Here is a 25933-nt window from a genome sequence, read left to right on the forward strand (position 1 = left end):
AATCTATTAAATTTTGATTGATTTCAGGATCTCCAGAACAATAGCAGCTGTAAAAGTCCAGTATATGAACTACAGAGTATCATGAGACACTTATTTCAGTCTTAATTGTTATGTTAAAGAAGAGGGATAATATATAAGTATCTTTCCTTTAGTTTTGTTTTAATGGCATTTAAATAAGGCTTATGACTAAAAAAGTTATTTAAATCACATTAAGAAAAACTAAATTAAATAACATTACTTTGCAATCATATAAATATTCAGTTGATATTATGTCTTCTGTATAACAATAATAAATGTTTGTGAAACACCATTGTGTACCATTCATTAAATTATCTCTGACAGCTCTTTTTGTCATTTAAGTATATATTATTAAAGGCTCTGGAAAATGTATAATAAGAACAGTTTTATTGTAATACAGTTACTTAAATTGCAACTCAAGAGACTACTGTACATACTTGTTGGATTTGTATGCTGATTTAAGAATGCACTACTGACCTCTAGTGGGAGATTCATGCATTACACAATACGAAATAAAAAAATAATAATTTGCCTTTGGATTTTGGATTTATCTACACCAATCACAAAAAGTCAGACTCATGAAGTAATGTAAATAATGTTTATATGTTTGTATTTATATAAAAGAATTATATGTTTCAATGTGTCAATAATGTATGGAGATGTAATTATCTTAACTAATAATGTACAGTCTACAGTTAAAGGAAAGGGACTGCTTATATCAATGATATGTGAGTGCTTCTAGCAGTCATGCTTCAGGTACAAACACAGTAATACCAGTCAAAGCCCAAAATTACACCCAAAGGACCAATGCTATAGGAAGGCTTTAGCTCCACTCAATACTTCACAGCAAGCACACAATCTTCAATGCAACACAGCTGCTACAGATAAACATAACTTCTTTAAGGTGGTATGTCTGACTAAACAATACGTTTGCAGTACAATTAATCACATACAAAAGTGAACTTTTGAGTAATATATGTGTGTGTGTTGTGTGTCATTATTTTGTATACATATACTAAATATACTAAAATATTTTTTTATAATTTGATTTCACAGAGATGATAATTGTGCCACACATATTATTCTTTACAGAAAGGACAAAATTCTACTGTACTAAATATTTCGTATAAATAAATAAATAAATAAATAAATATATATATATATATATATATATATATATATATATATATATATATATATATATATATATATATATATATATATATATTAGTGCTGGGCATAGAGTAATCTAGATTAATCTCATACAAAATAAAAATACATTTTTGCATAACTTACTAGTTTCTGCTGTGTGTAATTATTATGTATATATAAATACACACACATTTATGTATGTATTTAAGAAACATTTACATGTGTTCTATATTATATATAAATAAAAAGATATATAAATAAAACATTTCTTAATTTCTTTATTTCTTTATGTGAGTGTGTGTGTGTATATATATATAACGAAATATTTTTATTACTTATTTTATCTTTAACGTAACTTACCATTTTCTTCATATAGTTAAACAAATAGCTTGAGTAATGCGAGACTTAAAGTAAAATAATTAACATAAAACATTTCCTTATTACTATATTGAATATAAGCAGTACAGAAAGTCCAGTGTGTGCTGCCACCTTGCATTACTAGCAGCGACACTCTCGTGCACTTCCCGGCGGTCACGGAGGCCAGAATCGGGAGCGCGCATCCCGGTTCGTTACGTCACTCGAAGCGCCCAGGCTCGCGAAGCTACTGGCAGAGCTGGCAAAGAGGGGAAGAAAACGACAGAAGTAGTCAAAAAGAGGGCTTTCACCACGAATAACGGCTCTTAAAGTGATAACGGTCCGTCTACGACCATTAATACTACCACAGACATCCCACTAAACCGGACTAACCTCTTGTGAAAGAAGGTAAGACGCTTTTTCAAAGTCTTGTGGAAACTGCTCGGCGGACACAGCCCATTGATAGTGTGGGATTTTCTGTACATATTTCCATATATTGCGCAGTTATAGTCTATATACTTGTATAGACGCCCAAACAAACTAAGTAGTAGGTCAGTTTATGTGATATTTATGCATTAAAGGCTCTGGAAATGAAAGGCTGTTGCGCCAGTAGGGAATGGAGGAACTGTGCGAAAAAAAGAGCCCATATTTGTATATTTGAAGCGTAGGAAGGAGACATACATCAGTTTTGTATTAATTGCGGGCATTATTGCAAGACATATCCGAGATAAACGGCGATAACGAGACACGGTGTGTATACTACAACAATGTGCGTTTAAAGCCGCTATTGATCCGTCTGACGCCTCAGTTCACTCAGTTTCAGGCGGTGTCAGGCTTCTGTAAGAGGAAACCTGTGTAACTTACATGTGCATTTCACACTTTTACTCCTTTTTTTATGCGTTTTTCCAGGCATGAAGGATTGAAAGCGCCCGCGAGGCGTACGAAACGTTACAAGTATCTTCTCGCTGTCTGTGACGTCACCATGGAAATATGAATCTGTTAAAAATACTAAAGGCGAAATCTGTTTTGTTAGTATAGCGTTTACTCACGGGAAAACAATTTTCCAAACCATCTGAAGTTTGTTTAGTATTAAAGCAAAAGTAACACAACTTTATTTAACAACTCGCAGTGGTGTTGTCTGTGTAAGGACCACGCAGAGGGATGAATGTGTCATTCACAACTAATTCACGTGTAGATGATTGTGATTGGTTCTTTGAGCTTCTCTTCTTGATTTTTGTTTTTGTAGATATGACACTAACACTTAAAGATTTTTATTTGCTTAAATATTTATTTATTATTTGCTTTGATTTTTAAATGTGCTTAAACTTACTGGGCAAAGATAAAATCAGATATATTGTTATAGGGGTTTTACAGGAATATTGATCTGTCATGTTCTCTTCAGTTTAAAGCTGGATGTCTTCTCCTTATTAACTCTTATTAACCATGTACTGTTGAAAGGAGCATCAGTCAAAGTCTAATTCCTAAAAACATTTGATTTAGATTATTATCCAAGAGCTCCTCCCATTAAAGTTTTCAGTTTATTCAGTTTAGCCCCTATTACATTTGCTAAAATCTAGAGATGTGCATTTGTCATTTTTTCATTTTGATTAATCCATAGGTCTGAAAAACGAGTACTCGATCAAGCATCAAAGGTGTGGAGCGTATATGTCATGGGGAAAATGAAAATATTTTTATTAAAAACACTCAAATAAAACTTAATTTTGAAGAAATTATTACAGAACAAAGAACACATACTAGATTATTAATGAATTAAATGTTTTTAACAGAAACCTCTAACAGGAAAAGCTGCGTGATGATGATAAAGTGAAACTAAAGGGTTATTAAACACAAACTGAAGCGCTTTATATTTGACGCACTCTACAAAAATATTAAGCCTTATATACAACATAAATGTATTATACAAAGTGCATATATTTGCACAAAATGCAAGACTTAAACTAAGTTAACTGATATACTGGAGTGGACAGAAAGTTTAACTCCCGTTGTGGATGTGCAGTGCACCATAACAGCAGCCAAAGGACAAGCTTTATAATAACATTAGGTAGCTTTTGCTGTCATATTAGCGATTAGCTGTGTCGTGTCGTCCTTTCACTTAATTTCTCAGTCAAGATGTATGCTCGTACGGCTCTCTGGTATCTATTGACATTTGATGTTTAAAGGAGCATTTCACCCATGGGAACATTAATCTTTATTAAAAGTGGATCATAATTGTAGTCGAAATGTAACATAAATTTCGAATTTGGTGCCTATTTGACCGAGAAAAGGAGTGTTTCTCTACAAAGATATAGGACTTCCTTCTTATGATGCAAAATTATGATTTTTACATCATTGAAAGAAGGAAGTGCAACACTGAAATCTATATTTCTCCTGTCTCATCGGCAACTGAGGAAATGATGCATGACCATTCAAAAACATGACTGGGTTTCTAACTATACAAAGCTTAATGCAAATGGGTGAAGTGTCCCTTTAAATATGAGATGATATGAGGGAACTTGTGACGATGCTGTACATTTTGCATCTGACTGACTGTATTTTCGTCCTACCGAAGTGAATCTCAAAATCACGGCATCCTTTACAACCATAGTGCCTCAGTGATGTGAGGCGTTCGGCTTCACAGCATTGTGCGGTCGGCGGGTTGCAGCGGCGCGGGTGTGCAGACTTTATCTGTTTGTTTTTGAATTATGCATGGTAACGTTAATGATGTCATAAGCAATCGAGTACTCATGCTTATCCCTACTTATACCAAATACACAAAATAACGTTGTTTAATACAATGTGTTCATGTGGTTTATGGTTAAAAAAAACACATTATTTGCATGCCACACATTATTGTTGTTCCTTTATGTCCTGCCTTTCTGAAATGCGTTGATTTTGTGCAAAGCTCATAGTGATTGGCCTGAATACCTCTGACGTCAGGAAACGTGATGCTTCTTATTGTATTTTGAAGATTGGCTCCTAATCTAGAAAATGCAGATGATTAAGTTAAACGATCAGCTTGACCCGCGTGGCTTAAGCCTGGTATACACTGTGCGATTTAAAATTTTGTTGCTTGCCACCCTGTGCGATCAAGATCGTAGTTAAGTCCATGTCACACTGTATGATCTCAGTTTCCTTAAATTTTTAGACTTTACAAGTTTAAAGACTTTAAAAAAATTGGACGCATGCAAACAAAGGTGTCCGTAGTTTTACGTCATTGATCAGCGACGGCTGGGCGAACACACGCTAAAGCAAAGGCTAGCAAACCGAAACAACGTCATCTAGCGTTCATTTTAATGATGACTTGTCTCGAGCATAAATAAAGCTGGATGGAGATGGAGACGAATACCTGGCATTTGTATTTCCAGCGCGTATGTGCACCTGGTTTTTGCTTTTCCAGGAATCTGTTAGGATTTCAAAATTTGTCCCAGACACCTAAATCGTGGCTGAAATCTCACAGTGTGCACCGGGCTTTAAGCAGAACGTGACAGATTGGTAAGGGTAAGGATACTAAAACATTAAAAACGTGTTTGCATTTGTGATTGTAGAAACGACAAACAACAAGCGTGACTCAGCGCTGCTCAAAACTCGTGTTTGAATCATGGTTTAGTCTAGTGCTGCACAATTAATCGCATCGCAATCGCGATGTCAGCCTGTGCGATTATATGACAGCAAAATGTTGCAATTATATTAAATAAATAAATGTGTGGACTTGTTAACACAAACTTTCTGATAACAGTTTGATGATTTTCCTTGCTGTTTAAAAAAGAAAGAAAAACAAAAAAGGCAGTGCACGTGTGTCATGCACATGTGTGGTGTGCGTCATCACTTATACCAGAGCGAAGATGGATGCAGAGGAGGTTGACAGTGATCTGGTAGCTAAAAAAAAACTCTATGTCTGTTGTATGGCGGTATTTTGGATTTAGGATTACTGACACTGAGCAGTTGCTACATCACGTGGCAATACAAAAACATTTCTAGTTTTACAAATACACATTTTAGCTAAACTGTGTGTGGATTTTCCTTAAAACCCATCAAGTTGACTCATGATACCATTTAGTATAATTGCAATCGCACATCGCAATTTTAGCATCAATAACCGCAATGGGAATAATTACCCAAATCGTGCAGCCCTAGTTTAGTCAGTAGTAAATTATTTAAATATGACTGCTTACAGGCTGTATGTCAGAAGCGGGTGGAGTTACAATAATGACCGTCATGTCCACGTCAACTGGCCCAGGAAGTAAACTGTTGCCTACAATCCGTGTGTTTGTTGTAGTCCAAGAAAAGACATTTAAGTTTGAGATGATAACTTGCGTCATCGTTTACTTGGGGATTTGTAACTTTTTTTTATTTTTTTAACATGTACTAATACACACTTACACACCAAAGGAAATGTAATCAGATAATACGTGCTCTTTAATAGACCACCTGTCCACTTTTGACACATACTTCTAGTTAAATATAGGCCAAGTTATTTCTGTTGGTTACATCAAACTAGCAATTATATTTCTAATTAAACTCTTTTATAGTTAATTAATTACTTGTACCTTGTTTGAGTAATGATGGTTATAGAACAGGTGAAAAATGTAAGTTTTCCATTCATTTTATTGGACTTGTTAAAAGTTGACCACTTATCTTATAATTCAACAGGTTGGTTTTAAACTAGCGCTAAATGTCATTTTGTTGTTGCTTTAATACAATGTATCCCATTGTTGATTCTTGGATTTGGAGGCCTGTGGTTGTTTTAATATTCCCTCATGTGTAATCATATGACACACACACCGCACATATTCTGCTGTGATTATTGTCAATAGAGGATTGAACACAAGCCAGCGGTGAGATGTGATATCTGTGCTGAGCAAGTTTTATCTGCTTGTGTTTATCTCTGCTGGTTTCATCCACAATTGCAACATTATTTGTTCGTTGTACTGATTTGATCAATCCGGTGTGCTTTTGTTTATCAATGTGTGCCTGTGTCTGGAAGCTGAACATGAGGGATACCTGACATAGAGGGATTATTTTAATGTCAGTCTGACCTAGCTTGAACTCACATACACATACACTAGGCAACAGTTTACTTCCTGGGATTGTTGAAGCAGACAAGACTGACATTATCATAAATTCCTCCCGCTTGGACTCACAGCCTGTAAGTTGACTCCTGTTAGCATTGCATTGTGACTGAATCTTTCAAACATGGTAAGAAGTGTCAAATTTCCGGCTGATGTCAGAGGTATTCAGGCCAATCACAACGTACAGATTAGCTGGACAATCAGGGACACAGAGCTGTTCAGATCATTGAGTTTTGTACAAAATCTGTGCGTTTCAGACACATTGTATTATATCAAATACACAAAATAATGATATAGGTGCACTTTAAATCACTGGTTAAACTAATAGATTAGCACACACAAAGTCAAAAACAATATCTATTAAAATTTGTCTTTATTTATTTTATTGTAAGATTGACATTTAGACAGCTTTAAGATCTAATATAATGTTACACATCAGATATTTTCCCCCAACAGTTAACCAAACATTGGGTCCCATTCACTAATAATTGCGTACGTTTTCGTATTTATATGCACACTTGAACTTCTCGCGAAAACTTTCCGCCTAATTCACAACACGTGCGTACGGACATGAGTGTGTTCTTATACTCGTTCTTACATTAGTGAATTTAGAGTGCTCTACATGAGTGGCCGCTTGCACGAGGTTGGTAATTTGCATAAAACACGCCCAAACCAGCTCCATATAAGGGTTTTCCGCAGCGCTGGTTTTAGAGCAGTTTGTCATAGAAGCAAAAGAGCTCGAAAAGAAATCCATGATCATATTTATATGGGTAAAGTGCTGTTTTGCTTTGCATTTTTTATTTGGGAGGTTTTGCTGTCACTGGAGGAAGCCAGTGCTGTCCACCAACCGGAGTAACATTAAAGACGTATTGGATGTGTTAACAAATATGACATTTAATTAATATGACAGAGAAGCGCATCTGTATCTAAAATAAAACGGACAGGAGATCAAGTGATTGACGTTTGGAATTTTTATTACATTTACATGATGCTTTCAAATAGAGATTAAAAAAGTGAGGAAGGAAACCGTGAAGGTTTGTCATTACTTGCATCTTCTTCATATGTATAGTGAAAAGTAAGCTATAATTATATATAACATAATGTATATAATAATAATATAGATCATGTAGCCTATAATAATATATAATACAGAAAACATTATAATATAAAATATAATCATGTAAATTTTATATATCAACATTATTACGTTATAATAATAGCCTATTATTTGATTATGGTATACGTGATTATTGCGTACGATTGGTTTAGGTTTTCTTGAATTTTTGCATACATTTAGAAGACATTTTGATACAAAAGTTTTTGTTGAATCACGATTTGTTTGTGAAAACATCCGTACGTACATCTCACGCACAAATTTGTGCATACGCATGCTTAGTGAATGAGACCCATTCACTTAAGACATAACAATTTATACATTTGTAAATTGATACAGATATTTTTTAAACTGTATTCATGTCTATATATCGCTGTCACTCTTAATAACTCTTTTAACATCAATCAGGTCCCGAACAACATTTTAGATAACTATTTTGGAGCATTGATATCACAAGATGTACTTATGTTGTACTTACTTATGTAATTATTTAATACTTGTTTTTATGAAAACCCCAATTTCTACCAAAATCGACATTTATACTTTCCTTTGCCTCTAGCTGAAAATTAGACGCTGTGCTTTCTGACTCATTTTGCCATCACGGATCACATTTTGTGCCTAAAACCTTACTGTTAATTTTTCAGTATAGAAAGTGAGAAAAGCAGATCTGGCTGTATAAATCGTTGGTAAGATTATGGCGTACATGGGTTTTCTGTCTCCCTTTCGCTATAAATTGTGTTGATGTTTAGTTTTTGTGATCTCTAGAGGGTGTAACACATGGGAAATTTCAGGAGGATGATGGTTTCTTGGACACTGAGACATGCTGGAAAGTTTGTCTTGTGTCAGCATGTACAAACATGTAGTCTGTTTTTCTTAAGGGGAAGGTGTTTTACAGCTGATAAGAAATATATATTTTTCTTTTGTATGTGTACATGTGTTATACAATTTGGTGTTAAATTAAACACATTTTTAGATAATGAAGCCAAATCTTAAAACAACATTTTGTTTGTGATCTTCACTCATCATTTACTTGCCCACCTGTCAATAAAAACCCAGTGCACTTTATTTTTTCTGTGAGACACATATTGAGAAATTACAAATAATGTCTTTTTTTAGCATTTAATGAAAGTGAGTGTGCATCTGTTCTGTTCAGCTACAACATTACTACATAAAGTAAAATAGAAGTATTCCAGGAATTCTCCAGGCTGGAAACTTTTCATGGAAATTAACGGGAATATATGGGAATAAAAAATACTTCATTCATCACTTATATTCTCCTCCATTTTCCAGGCCTTGACTACCAAAGACGACACACGTGCTGCATTTTTAACAGTTTAACTAGCAAATACCAAAATGTGTTTATACAGTAGCTGGCTTGTAAATCAGATATCTAAATGAAAGCTAAAACTAATATAACTATAATAATGTTTATTGTGCTTTTGTGTAACTTAGTGAAAGGATCAATTAAAGTTCTACATAAAATAATTAAATCAGTCAGACGTCATTTTTAAAATTATTATTACCTTGCATGCATGTCTGCTTACTAGACTAAATGTTTATTTATGTTTGTAAATGATATAGTTTATATACATTTCCCTAAATTTCTTAATAATTCCTATAATTTTCCATAAATTCCCATAAAGTTTCCAATTTGGAATATTTCCAAAAATGTTCCAGATTAAGTTCCCATGGAAAGTTTCCAGAAAGTTTCCATTGTGCATGTGTGCTGAGCAGGTCTGACCCAAGCTGCCCATGGAGAGAGCCCAACAGGAGAATTATCCCAATCTTTAGCATGGTTTGTGCAGACTTTGACCTAATTAAGTCACGCAGACAGACGGGACGAGAGCAGAAGAAAAGAACACTCAACACCGGCTCTCTTGTTTCATGGTAGCAGGTCAGACCTGGAGATGAGAATTGATTAGTTGATCCTGGATCTCTCAGGAGGGTACATGCACTTAATGATGTGTTGGCTGAGGAGTTTGTTCCAACATCTTTGGCTTATAGTTTTAAAGCATCAAGCTTGTGCGATAGTAACGTATGTTTTAAAATAAGCATGGCTATTGTGGATCACAATCCTCACATCCTAACCTAGCATGCAGAAGGAAACTGGTATTTGCACTTTTGTTTTGGCTGGTTTGTTTGCTTGTAATGCATGCTTTCTGAACCTGGGTTCACTTCAAGAAACAAATATTGCTTTCAGTATTTGGCACCTTGATACAGTGATAAAGCATGTGCGAGTATTAAAAGTGATACTCTTTTTGGTTATGCAATCGTACTGTGGTTTGGAGCCAAATAATAAAGTGTGAAATAGACCTGTGGAGGTGGGGGTGGAATCAGGTTTGGACCAAGCAAACGATCCACATGTGAAAACAGCCTAAGGTTATTTTGGCCTCGCAGAGCCTTCTGTTTTTTATATCCGATTTCTGTGGAGGTTGGTAGACCCCCTGCCCTCTGTGAATCACCATCGTCTCATAATTGTGTCAGTGTTGCATCTCCTACTACTACGGTTGCAAAGTTCTGGGAATTTTGGAAAGTTTCCATGGAAGTTACATGGCAATATATGGGAGTTTTGGCACATGGATTGAGATGAGTCAGATATCGAGAAAGCTAATGTTTGTGTGTGATAGTTTGTATAAATTACCCAAAATGTACAAATGATTTCCTATTAATTCCTATAATGTTCCAACTAGAAAAATTCCCGAGTTTGCAACCCTACCTACTATGGAGTTGACATGTCATTGCATAATAAATTTTTCAGTTCATTCACATTTTTGGGGGATTGTTTTTAATCACTGGCATTTCTGTTGCCAAAATAAACAATCCCTTCCATGAAGCTATTTAGTACAACTTGGGGCCAAGCTAAATTTAGGAATTAGAGAATTAGGGCCAAGCTAAAAAAAATAAGTAAAACCATCTCGAGATTAAAGTCATTAAAATGCGAGAATAAAGTCATTATTTAACTAGAAAAAAGTTTAAGGATTTAAGGATCCTCCCTCATATAAAAGGCAAATGGGGGGCAGCAGGGATAATGTGAATGAACAAAATTCAGAAAGTCAAAGTAACAATTGTCAAACTGAAAGATAGTATAAACGTATAGCTCAAAGTATAAAGTATAAGCTTCAGTCTTTAAAAGTAGAATGAAAATAAGATGAATAACTGAAAATAAGATGATGACATGATTCAATTCATGATCTTTTACCTGTATTTTAATAAAGCAGTTTAGGAGTGCAGAGGTGGATTGAATCAAACACGCTCTTTGTAGTTTTTTGAAAGCTGATGAATCAGTGCTGCTGAATCTGTTCAGTGATGTAAGTCGATGTGCTGTTAGGCACGAGGCAAAGCTTTCAAACTGATCTCAAAGCTGACCTCTGTTTCTCTTGTAAATATAAAGGCAGAGGCCATTGATGCTGTAAAAGAGGCAGACTTATTGGGTTAGATGCACGCGAATGAGACCAGTAACAAATAAGTCACTGGTTTATACCGTATTGATTGGTATAGGTGGCCAAAGGATTTTAAATGAATGTTATTTAGTGTGACTGATGATCTTGTGCTCTGAATCAGCACTCAAACCCTTACTTTACCAGATTGGGACTCGGTTTTACAGCGTCTTACAGTATGTTGTGAGTCATCAGAATAATGAAACACGTTGCTGTTTTGGTATGTACAGTACCGTACCACTGGCACTTCATTAAATTAAATCACAGCCTTTTATGGTTAAATATTCATCCTATGCCTTTTCTATTTTTTTTTATTAATTATGATTAATGCTAGTTAGAAGGCTATTAACTAAACTATCACCCAACACTGCATGTATGCAGTTGATTTTGTGTCTGTCGGGTATGACCTCATTAATACTCTGAACTATGAGTAAGAATAACATGTGGTCAATCTTTCGGCTGTTTGCTCATCTCAGAACCACAAAGTTATGTGACTTTCTAAGAGCTTATGCGTTACATTTTAGCGCTTGGAGAGAGGTTTGTTTTCTTTTGTTTGTGAATACCATTAACGTCTTCTTGAGATATTAATAAAAATGAAAAAGTGGAATGATTTACATTTATGGGAATGATTCTGTTATAAATGCTTGTCTAGCAGAGTAAAAGTTGAAATGAAGGCCGAATGAAAATTTCTGTGTTCAGCAGCATGTAACCACTGAAATTATATGCATTCAGTATGATTTCAGCTTTGCATTGAAAATGTGAAATATCTGTGTTGGAGGGGAAAGCAGATTGCTGCAATGAAAGAATGGGTAGCGTGAAAGAGGCATGGAGAGATAAAGAAACGAATGGGAGTGTGTTCACCGTCCAGGTGTAGTCCACCTGCCTAAGGGGCAGCCAGATGGCAGTCGTTTAAGCAGTGTAGTTCTTAAAGGGATAGCTCACCCAAAAAATGTAAAATATGTCATCATTTACTCTCCTTTGTTGATGCACATCTGAATAATGTTAATTGTGTCAAGCTCAATGTGCATATGTGTGTGGACATTTAAACTTGTGTATTAATATCATTTCTTTATGATATTTTGTTTAACAATGCTATAAGCTTTCTCAAGTTTGTCTTGAATCTTAATAGGAAACAAATCAGTACAGTGCAACATAAAGGAATATAGCTATAACTTAATGGATTAGTGCATTGCATGGCCAAGCAGATGCATGGTGTCCTAAACTGACACGGTCATTCTGGTGTCCGTCCTTAAATAACAACCAACCCCTGATTCAACTCCACGCCACCTCCAGTACAAACCTTGCCATTATTTCTGAATGGCAGTCTCTCAACCAGATGTCTTTTCCCCTTGGCCATGAGCAAAAACCTTTTCTAGCATCTGCAAACAAATAATATCAGGGCTTTTCTTAGTACTGCCTTCAGTTTTCTTAGCCAGATTTGGCATTTAGTTTAAACTAAACAGTCCCATGATTATTTTAGTTCATGTATGGAGTCAATTATTTCATCACATGAACTGTTTTATAAATTTATAAATGTTAAGGGTCTTTAGTTCTTTATGGAACCACACAGGCAAAAATGGGTACTCTATATGGCATCTTGTAGCACCATTATAAGATTGTAGTCTAAATATAAATACTATAGAGAGTATGACTAATACATAAGATCGTTGCATAAGTGTAGGCATGTAAAGCATGTTATTTCAGCTTTGGGGAATGTGACGGGGTTTGGCATGCCCAGTGCGTTGATGATGTGGCTTTGGTTCAACAGTAGTAGAGGAAGGAGGTTTGTGATATCATTGCCCCTCTCTGCATCTTATCAGCAGTCCGCTCTGTTCTGCTTTTCCGCTGGAGATTATCACAGCTTCTAAAAACTCTTCCCGAGTCTTTTGATGAGTTTCTTCTTAACCCCTGCATCGTGAACTTTGTAAAGTCAACATGTTTGTTTATCCAAAGTTCTCTCGAAAGAGAGCCAGCACAGCAGTCAACATCATTTACAGTCCAGATTGGGTTGCAGATTTACTCAACTGAGACAAAGTGCACCACTTAGATTCCAGGTTAGATTCATTCCTAATGAGGGATTTTGGGTCTGTTGGCTTGGACCTGATCGAGACCCTATTCAATATTTTCCTGGTGTTTTAAAACATAGTTCAGTGGAGTTTGACAGCTGACCGTGTAGGGAGTCTTTGTGGTAAATATCATGGGTTATATGATACTTAAAGTAGATTAAGTGAATCATGTTTGCATTTGAAAATGTATAAAAAGAATGTTATTTCATTCATAAAAGAGACACACGTTATAATTGTCCACTTATGTCATGGTCTTGCTATGAAACAAAGATGTGTTTTACAAGAGACAATGAAGTTTTTCAAGATAAACAGCACAAAGCACCGCTTGGAACCGAACAAACAGTTCATTGATTCGAGTGTGCACATAGCTGTGTTGATGTATGATTACAAATTTGCTTTCACAAGACCATGAACGCCTTTGAAATAATGTGATTACAACTGAAATTAGTTGTTACTTTTGAGGAATGAAAATGTATTGTTTGTAAAAACTTTTAATAAGTTTGTATTTGTTAAGATTAGGAATGGACTAACAATAATCAATATAGTTGTCCGCATTTATTAAAGGGATAGTTTACCTTAAAATGAAAATTTTGTCATTATTAACTTTCATGTTGTTACAAACCTATATAAATTTCTATGTTCTGCTGACCACAAAGGAAGATATTTGAACCGATAAACCGATCAAAGGCCCCATTGACTTCCATAGTTCGTAAAAAGAATAGTAGGGCCCTATAATTTCCGCGATCACGGAATCGCGGACGGAATCGCGGAATTGGCAGATTAACACGGAATCTAGTATTAACGCGAAATTTCGCTGAATTTTACATATTTTGAATAAAATTATGTTTTTGTGTGGGAGACGAACGTATGTCTGGGGAAAATGCAGACCGAGGGAAGTAAATCTGGGCGACACACCCCCTCCCGTCGTTTCAGACCCCCTCCAAAACACTGAAACCATGTGGAAGCGGCTCTCCACGACTCTGCTTTCGTCAGCGAAAAAATTAAGAAATTGGACGCTAAGCATTTAGTTCTGAGCAGTTCTCACATGACTTTTATGTGACCGGAGAACTGTTATTTTGTAAGTTTTGGCAACATTCTGTTCACGGTGAGCGCAAAGATGCATGCACTCTCTCATCCACGTCTGTCTCACTGCACTTCTCTCACGTGCACGCGCTCTCGCATCTGTCCGAAGTCTGAACACAAATCCTCATGTATTTGTTCAGTTTTATGCATTTCAAGCGAGCTGAGGCAAACTAACTATCCCTCACATTTAAAATATAATCATCTGCATCATGGCGCCGCTCTCTTTCGCTCGCACGTGCAAAGAGCTGCGTGATCACGCTGTCCTAAGTCAGATCACTATCCTGTGTATGTTTGTAAAGTTATATGCATTTCAAGCGATCGTGTATAAAATAGGGCTCGTGTTCCGCTGGACCGATGTGTTTAAGGCACTTCTGAAGGCACCACTGCTTTGACACCTTGTTGTAGCCTTCTGCAACAACACTAAACAATGCATTGAATTTAATTGAGTTGTGTGTGTGTGTGTGTGTGTGTGCGGGCGGGAGGGCGCGCGCGCGTGTGTATGCATGTGTATGTGCGTGTGTGTGTAAATGCATGTTTTACAGTAATTAAGTAATCGTGTTATCCAATTTTTACCGAAATCATTTACATTTTAATCATTAACATTAAAGGCACACTCTTTGTATGACTAAAATAACAGAAAAGGGTAATAAAAATTTGCCAAAAATTAAAACGGATAAAACGGAATTTGCAAAAATTAAAACTGAGAAAACGGAACTTGGGAAAAAATAAAACGGAATTTGGGAAAAAATAAAACGGATTTTATAGGGCCTTAGAATACTATGGAAGTGAATGAGGCTCATGATAGATTTGATTACAAACATTCCTCAAAATATCTTCCTTTGTGGTCATCTACAAATAAATGTATACAGGTTTGTTACAACGTGAGAGTAAGAAAATGATGACAGAATTTTTAGTTTTGGGTGAACTATCCCTTAAATAGTTGCTAATATGTCAATGCAATTGTTAATGTTTGTTAATTGTGCATTAACTAATGTTAACAATACCATTGTCGAAGACACATTTGAAGATAAACGTAGGTGTTTATGGTTGCAATAAGCCCTTAAACAGACAGACTGGAGTGATGAAATCATCTGGAAATCTATTAATAATTAGAATAGAAAATAAGTAGAGATGATGTCTAGTGTTCTGCCGAAGTCTGATCCCTATGTGTTTCTAAAATCGCGAAGTAGACGCCCGGAAAAAGCAAGCATTTGACGTGCATCAGAGGCAAAATCCGCTTCTTGTGGGAGGGGGCAAGTGCTATGCAGTTGTCTGTTTGCAAGATGACTGATGTTGATTGTGCATTTATCGAAAGAATTACCTGTTTTATTTGGTAACCTTACTATAGGGGGAAAATAAACGGCGCGGGTCGATAAACGTTATGTGACTCAAAAGTGAAATGTGTATTACAACTTACCAGGTTGCCCAATGTCCTCACTGACACTCTTCCAAGTGAAGTCCTTTTTATTCCTGTCTCTATAGTAAGGCTGCACGATAAATCGCATGCGATATCATGCGCATCTCGTCAGTAATGCCGGTTCCTTGATTAGTATTAAATCGCCATCAGCTGCGTCGTCAGCGATAATTAATGCGAAATTGCCCCGATTGTCCATGTACTATGACTCTGTGCAGTTAATGCGGCTCCATCTGAAAGCAGCTGATGGCGATTTAATACTAATCAAGGAACCGGCATTACTGACGAGATGCGCCTGACAAACACATGCGATTTATCGTGCAGTCCTACTCTATAGAAATAAGAACTTGTGTCGTATAGCTCCGGGTGACTGCTTACAGACAATATCAAGCGTTCCTTCATGTTGAATGAGTGACTCCGGGCGGGGCTGCCGCCACAGCAGCAAGCAGGCTCCTGATTGGTTAACGCGGTGAAATTCCGCCAAATTTCAAATTTTTAAACTCTGGCATCAGCAGCAAATTGGCATCAAACGCAAAATGCACAAAAAGCATCATTCGCGCGTACTGCGCCAGACGCTCAATTTGAGACGAAATTGCATCTTCTGCGCCCAATGCCTCATTCGCGCCGTGAGACCTCCAGATGCCCGTCAACGCATCTTCACATTGACTTAACATTGAAATCACTCGCGCTTCACGCCTCTACCGCGGCTGGTGTAAACGCAGCATTATAGCATTTTTATCACGTTATGTTTATAATTTATTTAAAATGAATGCTTTTTTATACTGAAAAAGCAATAATATTACCATTTATTAAATATTTCATAATTCATTTTCTGCTATTTCTTTTTACCTTATATCTTAACTTGTGACTTCTTCCTGTTTGTTCTAAAATTATTATGTTTACATACTTAATAAATATATAAATATAACGTGCGCACACACACACACGATGTACAGTGTTGCTATAAAGTGTATTGCTTTTATATGTACTTTAGCGATTGACACTTTAAAAATAATGGATTTACCAATAAAGAACAACACATATACATTACACACATGCATATCAGTAGCCAAGCCATTTAAACTTTTAATTTATTTAAAAAAATACACGTACCGTGATAAAAACGCCCATTACACTAAGGGGAAACATACCGGTATCAGACTTCAACAGAACACCAGATCCATAACAATCACGGTTTAATGCTAAAACACTTCACACCGCTACTGCAGAGCTGCCACTTTCTGCCACCAGTTTGGCTTCGCCCACAAAAAACGTCATCTCTGTTTGCAAACACAAAAATGGTCTATATAGCACATACATTATATGAAACATATGATATCTTCCTCGGTTACATCTACATTGTATTTGAAAGATTTGTGTGCATTTGGAAAAGATGCAGAGACAGGGCGGAGAGTACAAAATACTGTAGGTACTGGAGCGAAGCCACAGAGCCAAAGTAAATACATTGTGGCATGTAAGTGACCTATATAGAGCTTTGTGAAGGAGGTTAAAAAGCTGATTGTGTCAGGCCTGTTCATTAGCCTATTATTTCCACACTGGGAAAAGTGCAAGGCAGGCAGACGTCAGGGAAAAAAACTTTCAGTGAGGATGTATCATCCGGCCAAGAGTGAGAAATTGTATTTTTAGAGAGCCGCATCCACAAGAACCGTTGAATATCCCATGAAAGCAAGATTTGAAAATGACTTTATTTTAAATAAACCAATTAAAATGCATAATAGTCATGCATTTGATTGCTTTTGTTGCAGTGCATGTGATCTGACTTTCTTTTCTCTCTCTTGCAGGAATATAACATGACCAGGTTTAACGGATAAAACTGTACACCTCTCAACACCCAACCCAGACTTCATGTTATTAAAATGAGCCCTTTCTTCTGCTGTACGTTAAAAAAAGTAAAACCCGAAATATAGGTCACCTTTCTGGATTTACAAAACACAACTTGTACATCTATATCGCCCCCCTTGTCTTTTCACGGCTCCCCTTCTCTACTCAGAACCACCATGTACGGTAGCGCTCGATCTGTGGGCAAAGTGGAGGGAAACCACAGTGGTGGGAGCAATCAGAGTCCTGGCCGCTCGCCCCGTCTCCCACGTTCGCCCCGCTTGGGCCACCGGCGAACCAACAGCACAGGAGGCAGTGGGGCAGGAGCGGGTGGTCCAGGGAGTAAAACCCTCTCTATGGAGAACATCCAGTCCCTCAATGCTGCATATGCCACATCTGGCCCAATGTACCTGAGCGACAACGAGGTGGTGGCATCCGGTCCGGACCTGCCCAAGAGCACCATGACGCTCGGACGCTCGGGGGGTCGGGTGCCTTACGGGGTCCGCACGACCTTAATGGGAAGCAGCCCAAATATCGCCATGGGTGTCCCGGGCTCAGTGCCTACCGATGCCATCGCCTTTGGAGACCATCACATGCCTTCCAACCTGTCTTCTACTGTGCCTCACTCGCTACGGCAGGCGCGGGACAACACCATCATGGACCTGCAGACCCAGCTCAAGGAGGTTCTCCGGGAGAACGAGCTCCTGAGGAAGGAGGTGGATATAAAGGAGAGCAAGCTCAGCTCCTCCATGAACTCCATTAAGACCTTCTGGAGCCCGGAGCTGAAGAAGGAACGTGCGCTTCGTAAAGATGAGGTGTCGAAGATTGCCGTGTGGAAGGAGCAGTACAGAGTCGTGCAGGATGAGAACCAGGTAAGATAAATAAGCTGTTTGTGTTATCTTGAATAATGGCTGGATGAAATGTTGAAAGAAACTGAAACTGCATCTTCTGCTTTTTGTCATTGAATATGTAGTGGTAAAATGTGGGACATATGATGTCTTCATGTAATATAAGTCTCAGGTCTGGCAAGAATTTGTGACTTTTCAATTTACCCTTTGTTTTTTGCGAAACGCTAGATAGCCAGGCATCTGAATGTGATGTGTTTTCTCTGGAGTGTGAGTTAGAGTATATAAACCCATTTGATGCAGCAGCCAAAGGGTCTCTTTGAAAATGCTATGATACCAAACATTGCATCTGTCATAGAGGAAAAAACACGGTTACTTGAAGATCAGAGCTGATTTACTAAAGAGCATCAGTACAAAACATGTCTATGAAATGGTGCCTTTTTTATTGTGCCCTAAAGTGGTTTACTGAAAGGTACACAATATCTTATCATCAAAAATAAAAGTGTTTGTGTGTGGCTCACAGCTTTTAGCATCAGTGAAGGCCCCACAATGCCACTTTCCCAAATATTTTGTGAGCTGTACCACATGCTTGTGTCTTAAAAAGGTTGTGGTCGTGGAAAAATGTGTTTGTCAATCTTTGATGTCTAGTCTAGGCCTAATTCTTTCTCTCTTTATGCTGATTTTTAATTCTGTAGTATAGGCGTATGTCTGTCTGAGAGTAATACTAAACCATCTTAGCCAGGCGTTTGGCTTTTGACATATAATTTGATCCAGATTACAGCTTGTTGTCCCTAAGAACCAGTCACCTTTGGTATTTGGTCATGTGAGGCTATGTTTACATTAATGCGTTTATGCTTTAAAACGCGTTACTTTTGCTACGTTTACGCCTTTCATCTACACTACATCACCGTTTTCGACCCTCATAAACGGATTCGTTCGCAAACGCTGAAGACCCTGTTTTAGTTTGAGAACTCAGACGTTGCGCTGAGTGTAAATGAACGTAGATGGAGTCTTATGTAAACGAACAGCTGATATTAACGTGACAGCGCATCATTTTCAAAGTAAAAATTATTTTATTGATGTAAATGTTGGTTTGCAACGGAGGTTTTGCCAAAAATAGTAAACATCTACCAACCAGCTATTATAAACGCTATATCGGATTGTTTTAACATGTATCCTTATAGATAATGTCTGTTTTGTAGAACGGGTAGGTTTTATATTAATGTTTGAGTATTGTTGGGTTTAATGTGTTTATGTTTTGTTTAAATTTAGTTAGCTTACGAAAGATAGACTGTAATTTTATACGCCATATAGGCGTTGCAAAGGCCAATATGAAGGGAGAATTGTAATGGGTCAGACATTATTTTCGAGTTTAATGTAAGTTTTGTTTGCTACTTTAAAATGAATTTCGTTTCAGATAATTTGTCTCTTAATTTTAATCGATGTTTTGTTGATAAGTTTTGTGAATATAAATTAATAATAACAATAAACTCAACGTCATTTATATATAATGCTCGTTTAGGCGCATTAGCTATTTGTGTGTTGCTAGCGGAGGACGTGCACGGACCTCGCACACATTTCTGGTAGGCTAAAGCAATACTTCACTTCTTACTATATGTTTGATTGAAGTTTGCATTTGCTGAATTTATTTTTGCTTCAAGTTCGCTACTGTTTAGAATGCTTTCTTTTTAAATCATAAAGACCTTTCTGTTTAGTTATAAAATCAAAATTAACCTATTAATCATATTAATATGTTGTAGGGGGAGCTAGAACAGTATAAGTGTTTATGTTTTGTTTAAATTTAGTTAGCTTACGAAAGATAGACTGTAATTTTAAACGCAATATAGGCGTTGTAAAGGCCAATATGAAGGAAGAATTGTAATGGGTCAGACATTATTTTCCAGTTTAATGTAAGTTTTGTTTGCTACTTTAAAATGAATTTCGTTTCAGATAATTTGTCTCTTAATTTTAATTGATGTTTTGTTGATAAGTTTTGTGAATATAAATTAATAAAAACAATAAACTCAACGTCATTAATATATAATGCTCGTTTAGGCGCATTAGTTATTTGTGTGTTGCTAGCGGAGGACGTGCACGGACCTCGCACACTTTTAAAAATTAATGCAATAAGCATTTCTGGTAGGCTAAAGCAATACTTCACCTCTTACTATGTTTGATTGAAGTTTGCAATTTGCTGAAATTTATTTTTGCTTCAAGTTCGCTACTGTTTAGTACTGTTCACTTGAATGCTTTCTTTTTAAATCATAAAGACCTTTCTGTTTAGTTATACAAACAAAATCAAAATTAACCTATTAATCATATTAATATGTTGTAGGGGGGAAATAGAACAGTATAAGACTTTCCCAAACACATTTTTATAGGTTCAAAAATAGTGTCTGTTATAGTTGCCACCAAAGGATCCAAGTATGACTTTTTGTCAATATCGCACACCCCTAGGCTGCGTAAACGTGCAAAGGTAAGCTATTATTAGAGTAATAAGTTATTTTACACTTATATGCGCATGCCCAGTTACGTGATTGGTCATGTTTCATGCGTTTATGGTGGTGTATAGTGTGGATGAAGATTCTTTTTAAAGGCATTCCATGCAGTTTGCCGTTTTTGTCAAACAGCGACCCCTAGAGTCACTGGGGAAAACTTGCAACTGTCGTAATTTCGCACGCCCACTCTGTACGTACCTGTAAGGATAGTGTTGGGCGTGAGATGGACTCCGAAGATAATGACCAGGGAATGTTTCACAATTTCATACAAATATTAGGCTACTGCATGTCTACTAAACTACAGATGATGGTAATAGGATAATAAGAAGTTTATGCCAAGTGTAGAGTAGCCATATAATAATAAAGTAGCCTACCGCGTTTGCTGGCTTATTACGTTTTTACAAGATTGCAGCTTAAACAGTGTATAGTCTAACGTTATGTCTACTGTATAATTGTATTTGTTTTTTAATTGTAATGTAAACATTACAAAATGCATTGACAAAGTTAATTGTATACGTTGCATTATTTCATAACATTGGCCGTTATTCGTGGGCCATAAGAAATCGAAATTAGACAAATTACTACGTACACATCACAACACAACCCTTGAGTTTAGATGGCCAAAAAAAAAACATGTAAGAGAAACGAGTGTTTGTTAGCAGGTCTGCTAAATGCTCTTATGATCGTAAGCTAGCTAGACCCTTGTTGAAGTTATTTTACTGGTGTAATTATCAACACTGGATGAAGGAACAGCTTAGTAAAAAAATACACACTACAAGCAAGCGCAACCACATACAACATAGACCGCAAACAAATTTACAAATAAGAGATTTACTTACTTGTCCATCAACAAGATCGCCAGATCAGCATCCCTTTTGCATTCAGGGCTGTCTATTAGCTCACGCCAACGAGTAAAAACCTGACCGAGTGGGACTCTTGTCCGGTTCCTAACTCGGTCAGATTCTCTTTTTCGCTTTCTACTCTCTTCCGAACGGGTTTTCTTAGCTGTTTCCCTCATCGAGCATCACGTCTCAAATGCGCGCGTGCAGTTGTTGTTACAGGCTTGTTTGACTCCATGCAGCGCTGCAGGAACCGACAGCCGGATGACGCCAAAGCGCCGTCTCGGATCATTCTCGCGGTACTTTTACGTCATCCGACTGCCGGCCCCCGCAGCGCCGCACGAAGCCGAACAAGCCTAACGTGTGTGACGTCGTTGCCGTAAAGCAAGTCGTGATTCTCGCGAGATTTGTCAGGGGCGGTTCTCTCAAGCTTGCATTGCTGGTTCTGGTAGCGGCGTCCTTCCCGAGCTTCAACAGGGGGATGATTCGCCATACTATGACGTCGTTTACCATCGAAATGACTTTGAAGCTGTTATATTAAGGTAAAATAACTGCATGGTGTGTCTTTAAAATGCCAGTATAAACGAGGATCGTTTTCATTTTAAAATGCCGTTTTAAAACGCAAATGCTCTAATGTAAACATGGCCTGAGTCAGATTCAAGCAGGTGATTTCAGTCAGCTTTCTAACTTGTTTGTGTGTGCAGTATGTGTCAAATGGTCCAAATTAGGGCTGCACGATTCGGAGAAAAAATCTAATTGCGATTTTTCTGATCAAAATTGCGATTCGCGATTTAAAGTGCGATTCATTAGTATATATTAAAAGAGGTACATCCAGGTTTGTTGTGGTGGTTTTAATAGCACCAAAGAAAGATGCTGTGCTACTGTTTATTTAAAACCTCTTAAACATTGTACCAAGTTGTCTGCAGGACTTTGCTATTCTGCAGACAAACTTTTTTTTTAATCTAAGAACATTAAAAAAAATACAATTTAAATTTTTTTTTTTTGAAAGTTTTATTTAAAATAACATATAGGCCAATGTATTTTGGCTGTCACTACAACAATGCATCTGACAAGCAAATATTTAGTTTTTCTTTTAATCATAAGACTATACTCATCTTGTTTTACTTTTCAGGCATCTGTAATAAATGTAAATATATTAGTTATTAGAATCTATGATTTAACATAAGCAAAAAATACAAATAAAAGACTGCACAGTCCTCACTGTATGATTTTAAATGTGGAGCTGCAGAAGCTTAAGGAGTGATTTAAATTTTTGGTGTGTAATAAACATTTCTGACACAGAAAGCACCAGGTTACTGTCACTTTAAGACACAAGACAGCTTTAAAACTGCTCTGCTTCAATATAGCCTACTGATAAACATCCAGCTGTTTATGTTCACTTAGACAAGAAAGAAAACTTAAGTTTAGTGATCACGCGTGTGCTGACTGCTCTTTGTGTGCGCGCTTCATGAACCCTCATGCATGTAAATATTCAAAGCGGTGCAGATGTGCGCGTGCAAGAAAGTATAATGTACCTGTTTCGTCTGCTGTGTTCCGGGCTTTAAAGAAACCTGCTTATAGTCTGATGAGGCGCTTGTCATTGTTTGCGATGCGTGACGAGAAACGGACGTATATACACCTTTCTTTAAGTCCAACATTACACAAAAGGGAAATGTTTTCGCGCATTTCTGTCCTTTCATTTGCCGGTTAATGAGTTATAATGCGTTTTTAAAATGACTGAATCCAAAATCTGCCAACTTCATGACATTCCGCGTTGTGCAGTTAATTCCATTTGTATGCATTTCGCGATTCTGTCCGTGTTTTCCGCATCGCGGAAATCATATGGCCGTACACTTTGTTGAGGAGTTGAACTGCTGCTCGCGCTCATGTTTTCCAAATGGTGTTATCTGACGTGTAGTCAGCACCTCAGTGTTAATGCACTCTATTGGTTTAAACTGCATCAAACGTAAAATGCGCATGAAGCGAACTGTCAAAAACTGCGTACTAGATGATTGTTATATTTAATAGTTTTGAATCGAAATAATCGCATTTCTTGCGATTCGAAAATCGCATCCATTCACATCGCGATTTCGGTTTAAAAACGATTAATCGTGCAGCCCTAGTCCAAATTAGGAGGTCTGTTGGTTTTGGTGGTTGGCACTTGTATCAATGGGTTCTTTGGCACATACACAAATATTGTACTTGCATACTGTTTTGGCGCTTAACCGTTTCTGGCTCAAGTTTTGAATTATTAATCAAGTTTTTGGTGTTACTAAAGTGTGAAGATGCCGGTCACAATATTTTGATCTTTAAGGTAAAGCATTTGGATTTATTATTAGATTTTTCTTTTTGGCTGTTTTTTTTTTTCGTGCAAGATCTGGCAACACTAGTCAGCAAACGCTCGTGCCTCGGTCAGTTGAATTGCGCGTAGCCGGAACTAACAATGACTGACGAATCATATTCAACATTTCATGTTGACAAGCGTGTGCACCTATAGGGTAAAAGAAAACTGCGAAACTGCCTGAACATGCAAACTTGCACTTATATTTTAATTACATTTATAACTTATTACAAATATGAAATTATAGTGTGATAAGACGTCTATTCGTAGTTCTATTATTTATTTATTTTATTATTATTTACACATTTGTCTGGAAAATGGCCTTCTTATTGGATGGGCTACAACTCAAAGTAAAATGTTAATGCGGTTCTAGAATGCGGCTGGCAGTCTTGTAAATTACTGAACTGTGTGTGTACAAAACAGAATTAAGCATTAAAAGGTGAAGTGAAAACTGAATTAATATGCAATGTGTACGGGACCATAATCAAATAATTTATGAGATAAGGAGCATCAAATTTTGATCTCAGTCAATGTTAAAGATATTAAGGTTATATTTTCACAGAACATTCTTTACATTATGTAGGATGTTTTTATGTGAAAAACAGTAAATCACCAACATGACTTTAGCTGGGTTTTGACAGGCAGGATCACAAGTAGTTACAGTTATTTGGCCCTTCATGAGTCTGGTGTTATTGCAGTGGATCAGGTTTGAGGTTTTGAGGTTTTAGAAACACTGTCTCTTTTGTTCATGACCCAGCATACATTTCTTTCTTTTCTTTTTCACCAATTTATTTTTTGGAAAATATTGTTTTTGCAGTCTCGATTGGAACGTGTTTTTTTTCCTCCATGCATTCTCTTTATGTTTCTGCAGGCTGTAATTTATCTGTTTCTAGCCTCACGTCAGGAGCTCTGTTGTAGACATTGGCGGTTTATCACATCTTCCTAACAGGAACACTTTTTAGGATTTTTTTCAAGTTTAAGTTATGATCCACATTACAGCTTACTCTGGCCAAGAACTGCCCACTTAAAGACTGTCTTGTCTTACTGACATGTGAAGTTACCAATCACAGCTCACTTGATTTATTTTGTATGTTTTATCCAGATTTTGTTAACTATTTGCGTTATTTAGGAAAAAGATTAAAATGCCACCTCTTTCATTCAGTCCAGATAAAGGTTCAGGGATGTTTTGGGGTAATCTTGTGGAAGATGAGGTCTTAACCCATGTGACTCATCATGTCTTGTTAAGTAATATGAGTTGTTGGGAGTATAAGACTCTTGAATTAGGGACTTGTCGTGAGGGGGATTATCAGGATAAACTACATCAATATGAGAGAGAGAGAGAGAGAAAGAGAGAGAGAGAGAGAGAGAGAGAGCACTTGTTTATTTACAGTATGTAGGGTAAGGACATTACCAACTTCTACTTATACCTTAATTTCTCTCTCTCTCTCTCTCTCTCTCTCTCTCTCTCTCTCTCTCTCTCTCTCTCTCTCTCTCTCTCTCTCTCTCTCTCTCTCTCTCTCTCTCTCTCTCTCTCTCTCTTTCTGGTCTATAAAGAGGGCTCTACATCTTGCTCCTCCTGCAAACTCCAAGCATCTGCTGTGATTTTCCAAGCATTAGCGAGCACATTCATGCGGGCACATCCTTTCAGACCTGAGTCAATTAGGTGCCCACCCATGTGTGATTTCTTTAAGCGTGTGTGTGCATGTCCTCTTGAAACGTGAACAGGTGCTAAACGGCTTCGGATGCTCTTAATGTAGTTGGGTTTTGAAGACTCCCACCCCATTTTTACAATTCCCATATCAAACTCCAGTCTCACTTTTCACATCCACGTTTCGCCCACTTTGTGTTCAGTGTGTCATGTCTG

At 37.1% G+C, this 25933-nt stretch overlaps 2 protein-coding genes across 15 annotated transcripts in view; both read left to right on the top strand.

Annotated features, from left to right (window-relative positions):
• Window positions 1-550, top strand: part of ninj2 (ninjurin 2) — a 33031-nt gene extending 32481 nt beyond the window's left edge. For both annotated transcript variants that reach the window (XM_055190754.2, XM_055190753.2), the window contains exon 4: window positions 28-550. The gene's annotated coding sequence lies outside the window, so the exon portion shown is untranslated. The remainder of the gene's footprint in view (window positions 1-27) is intronic.
• Window positions 551-1663: 1113 nt separating this feature from the next.
• erc1b (ELKS/RAB6-interacting/CAST family member 1b) overlaps window positions 1664-25933 on the top strand; it is a 248349-nt gene continuing 224079 nt past the window's right edge. For 4 of the 13 annotated variants that reach the window (XM_055191225.2, XM_055191226.2, XM_055191227.2 and 1 more), the window contains exons 1-2: window positions 1666-1932; window positions 17510-18418. In XM_055191225.2, the coding sequence (XP_055047200.2) occupies window positions 17726-18418 (693 nt within the window). In that variant the 5' untranslated portion in view covers window positions 1666-1932; window positions 17510-17725. Of the gene's footprint in view, window positions 1933-17509; window positions 18419-25933 lie in introns of all 13 variants that reach the window. The other 9 variants (XM_055191223.2, XM_055191224.2, XM_073875633.1 and 6 more) reach the window with 5 other exon arrangements.

Source organism: Misgurnus anguillicaudatus, chromosome 1 (genome assembly GCF_027580225.2).
Source record: "Misgurnus anguillicaudatus chromosome 1, ASM2758022v2, whole genome shotgun sequence".
NCBI lineage: Eukaryota > Metazoa > Chordata > Actinopteri > Cypriniformes > Cobitidae > Misgurnus > Misgurnus anguillicaudatus.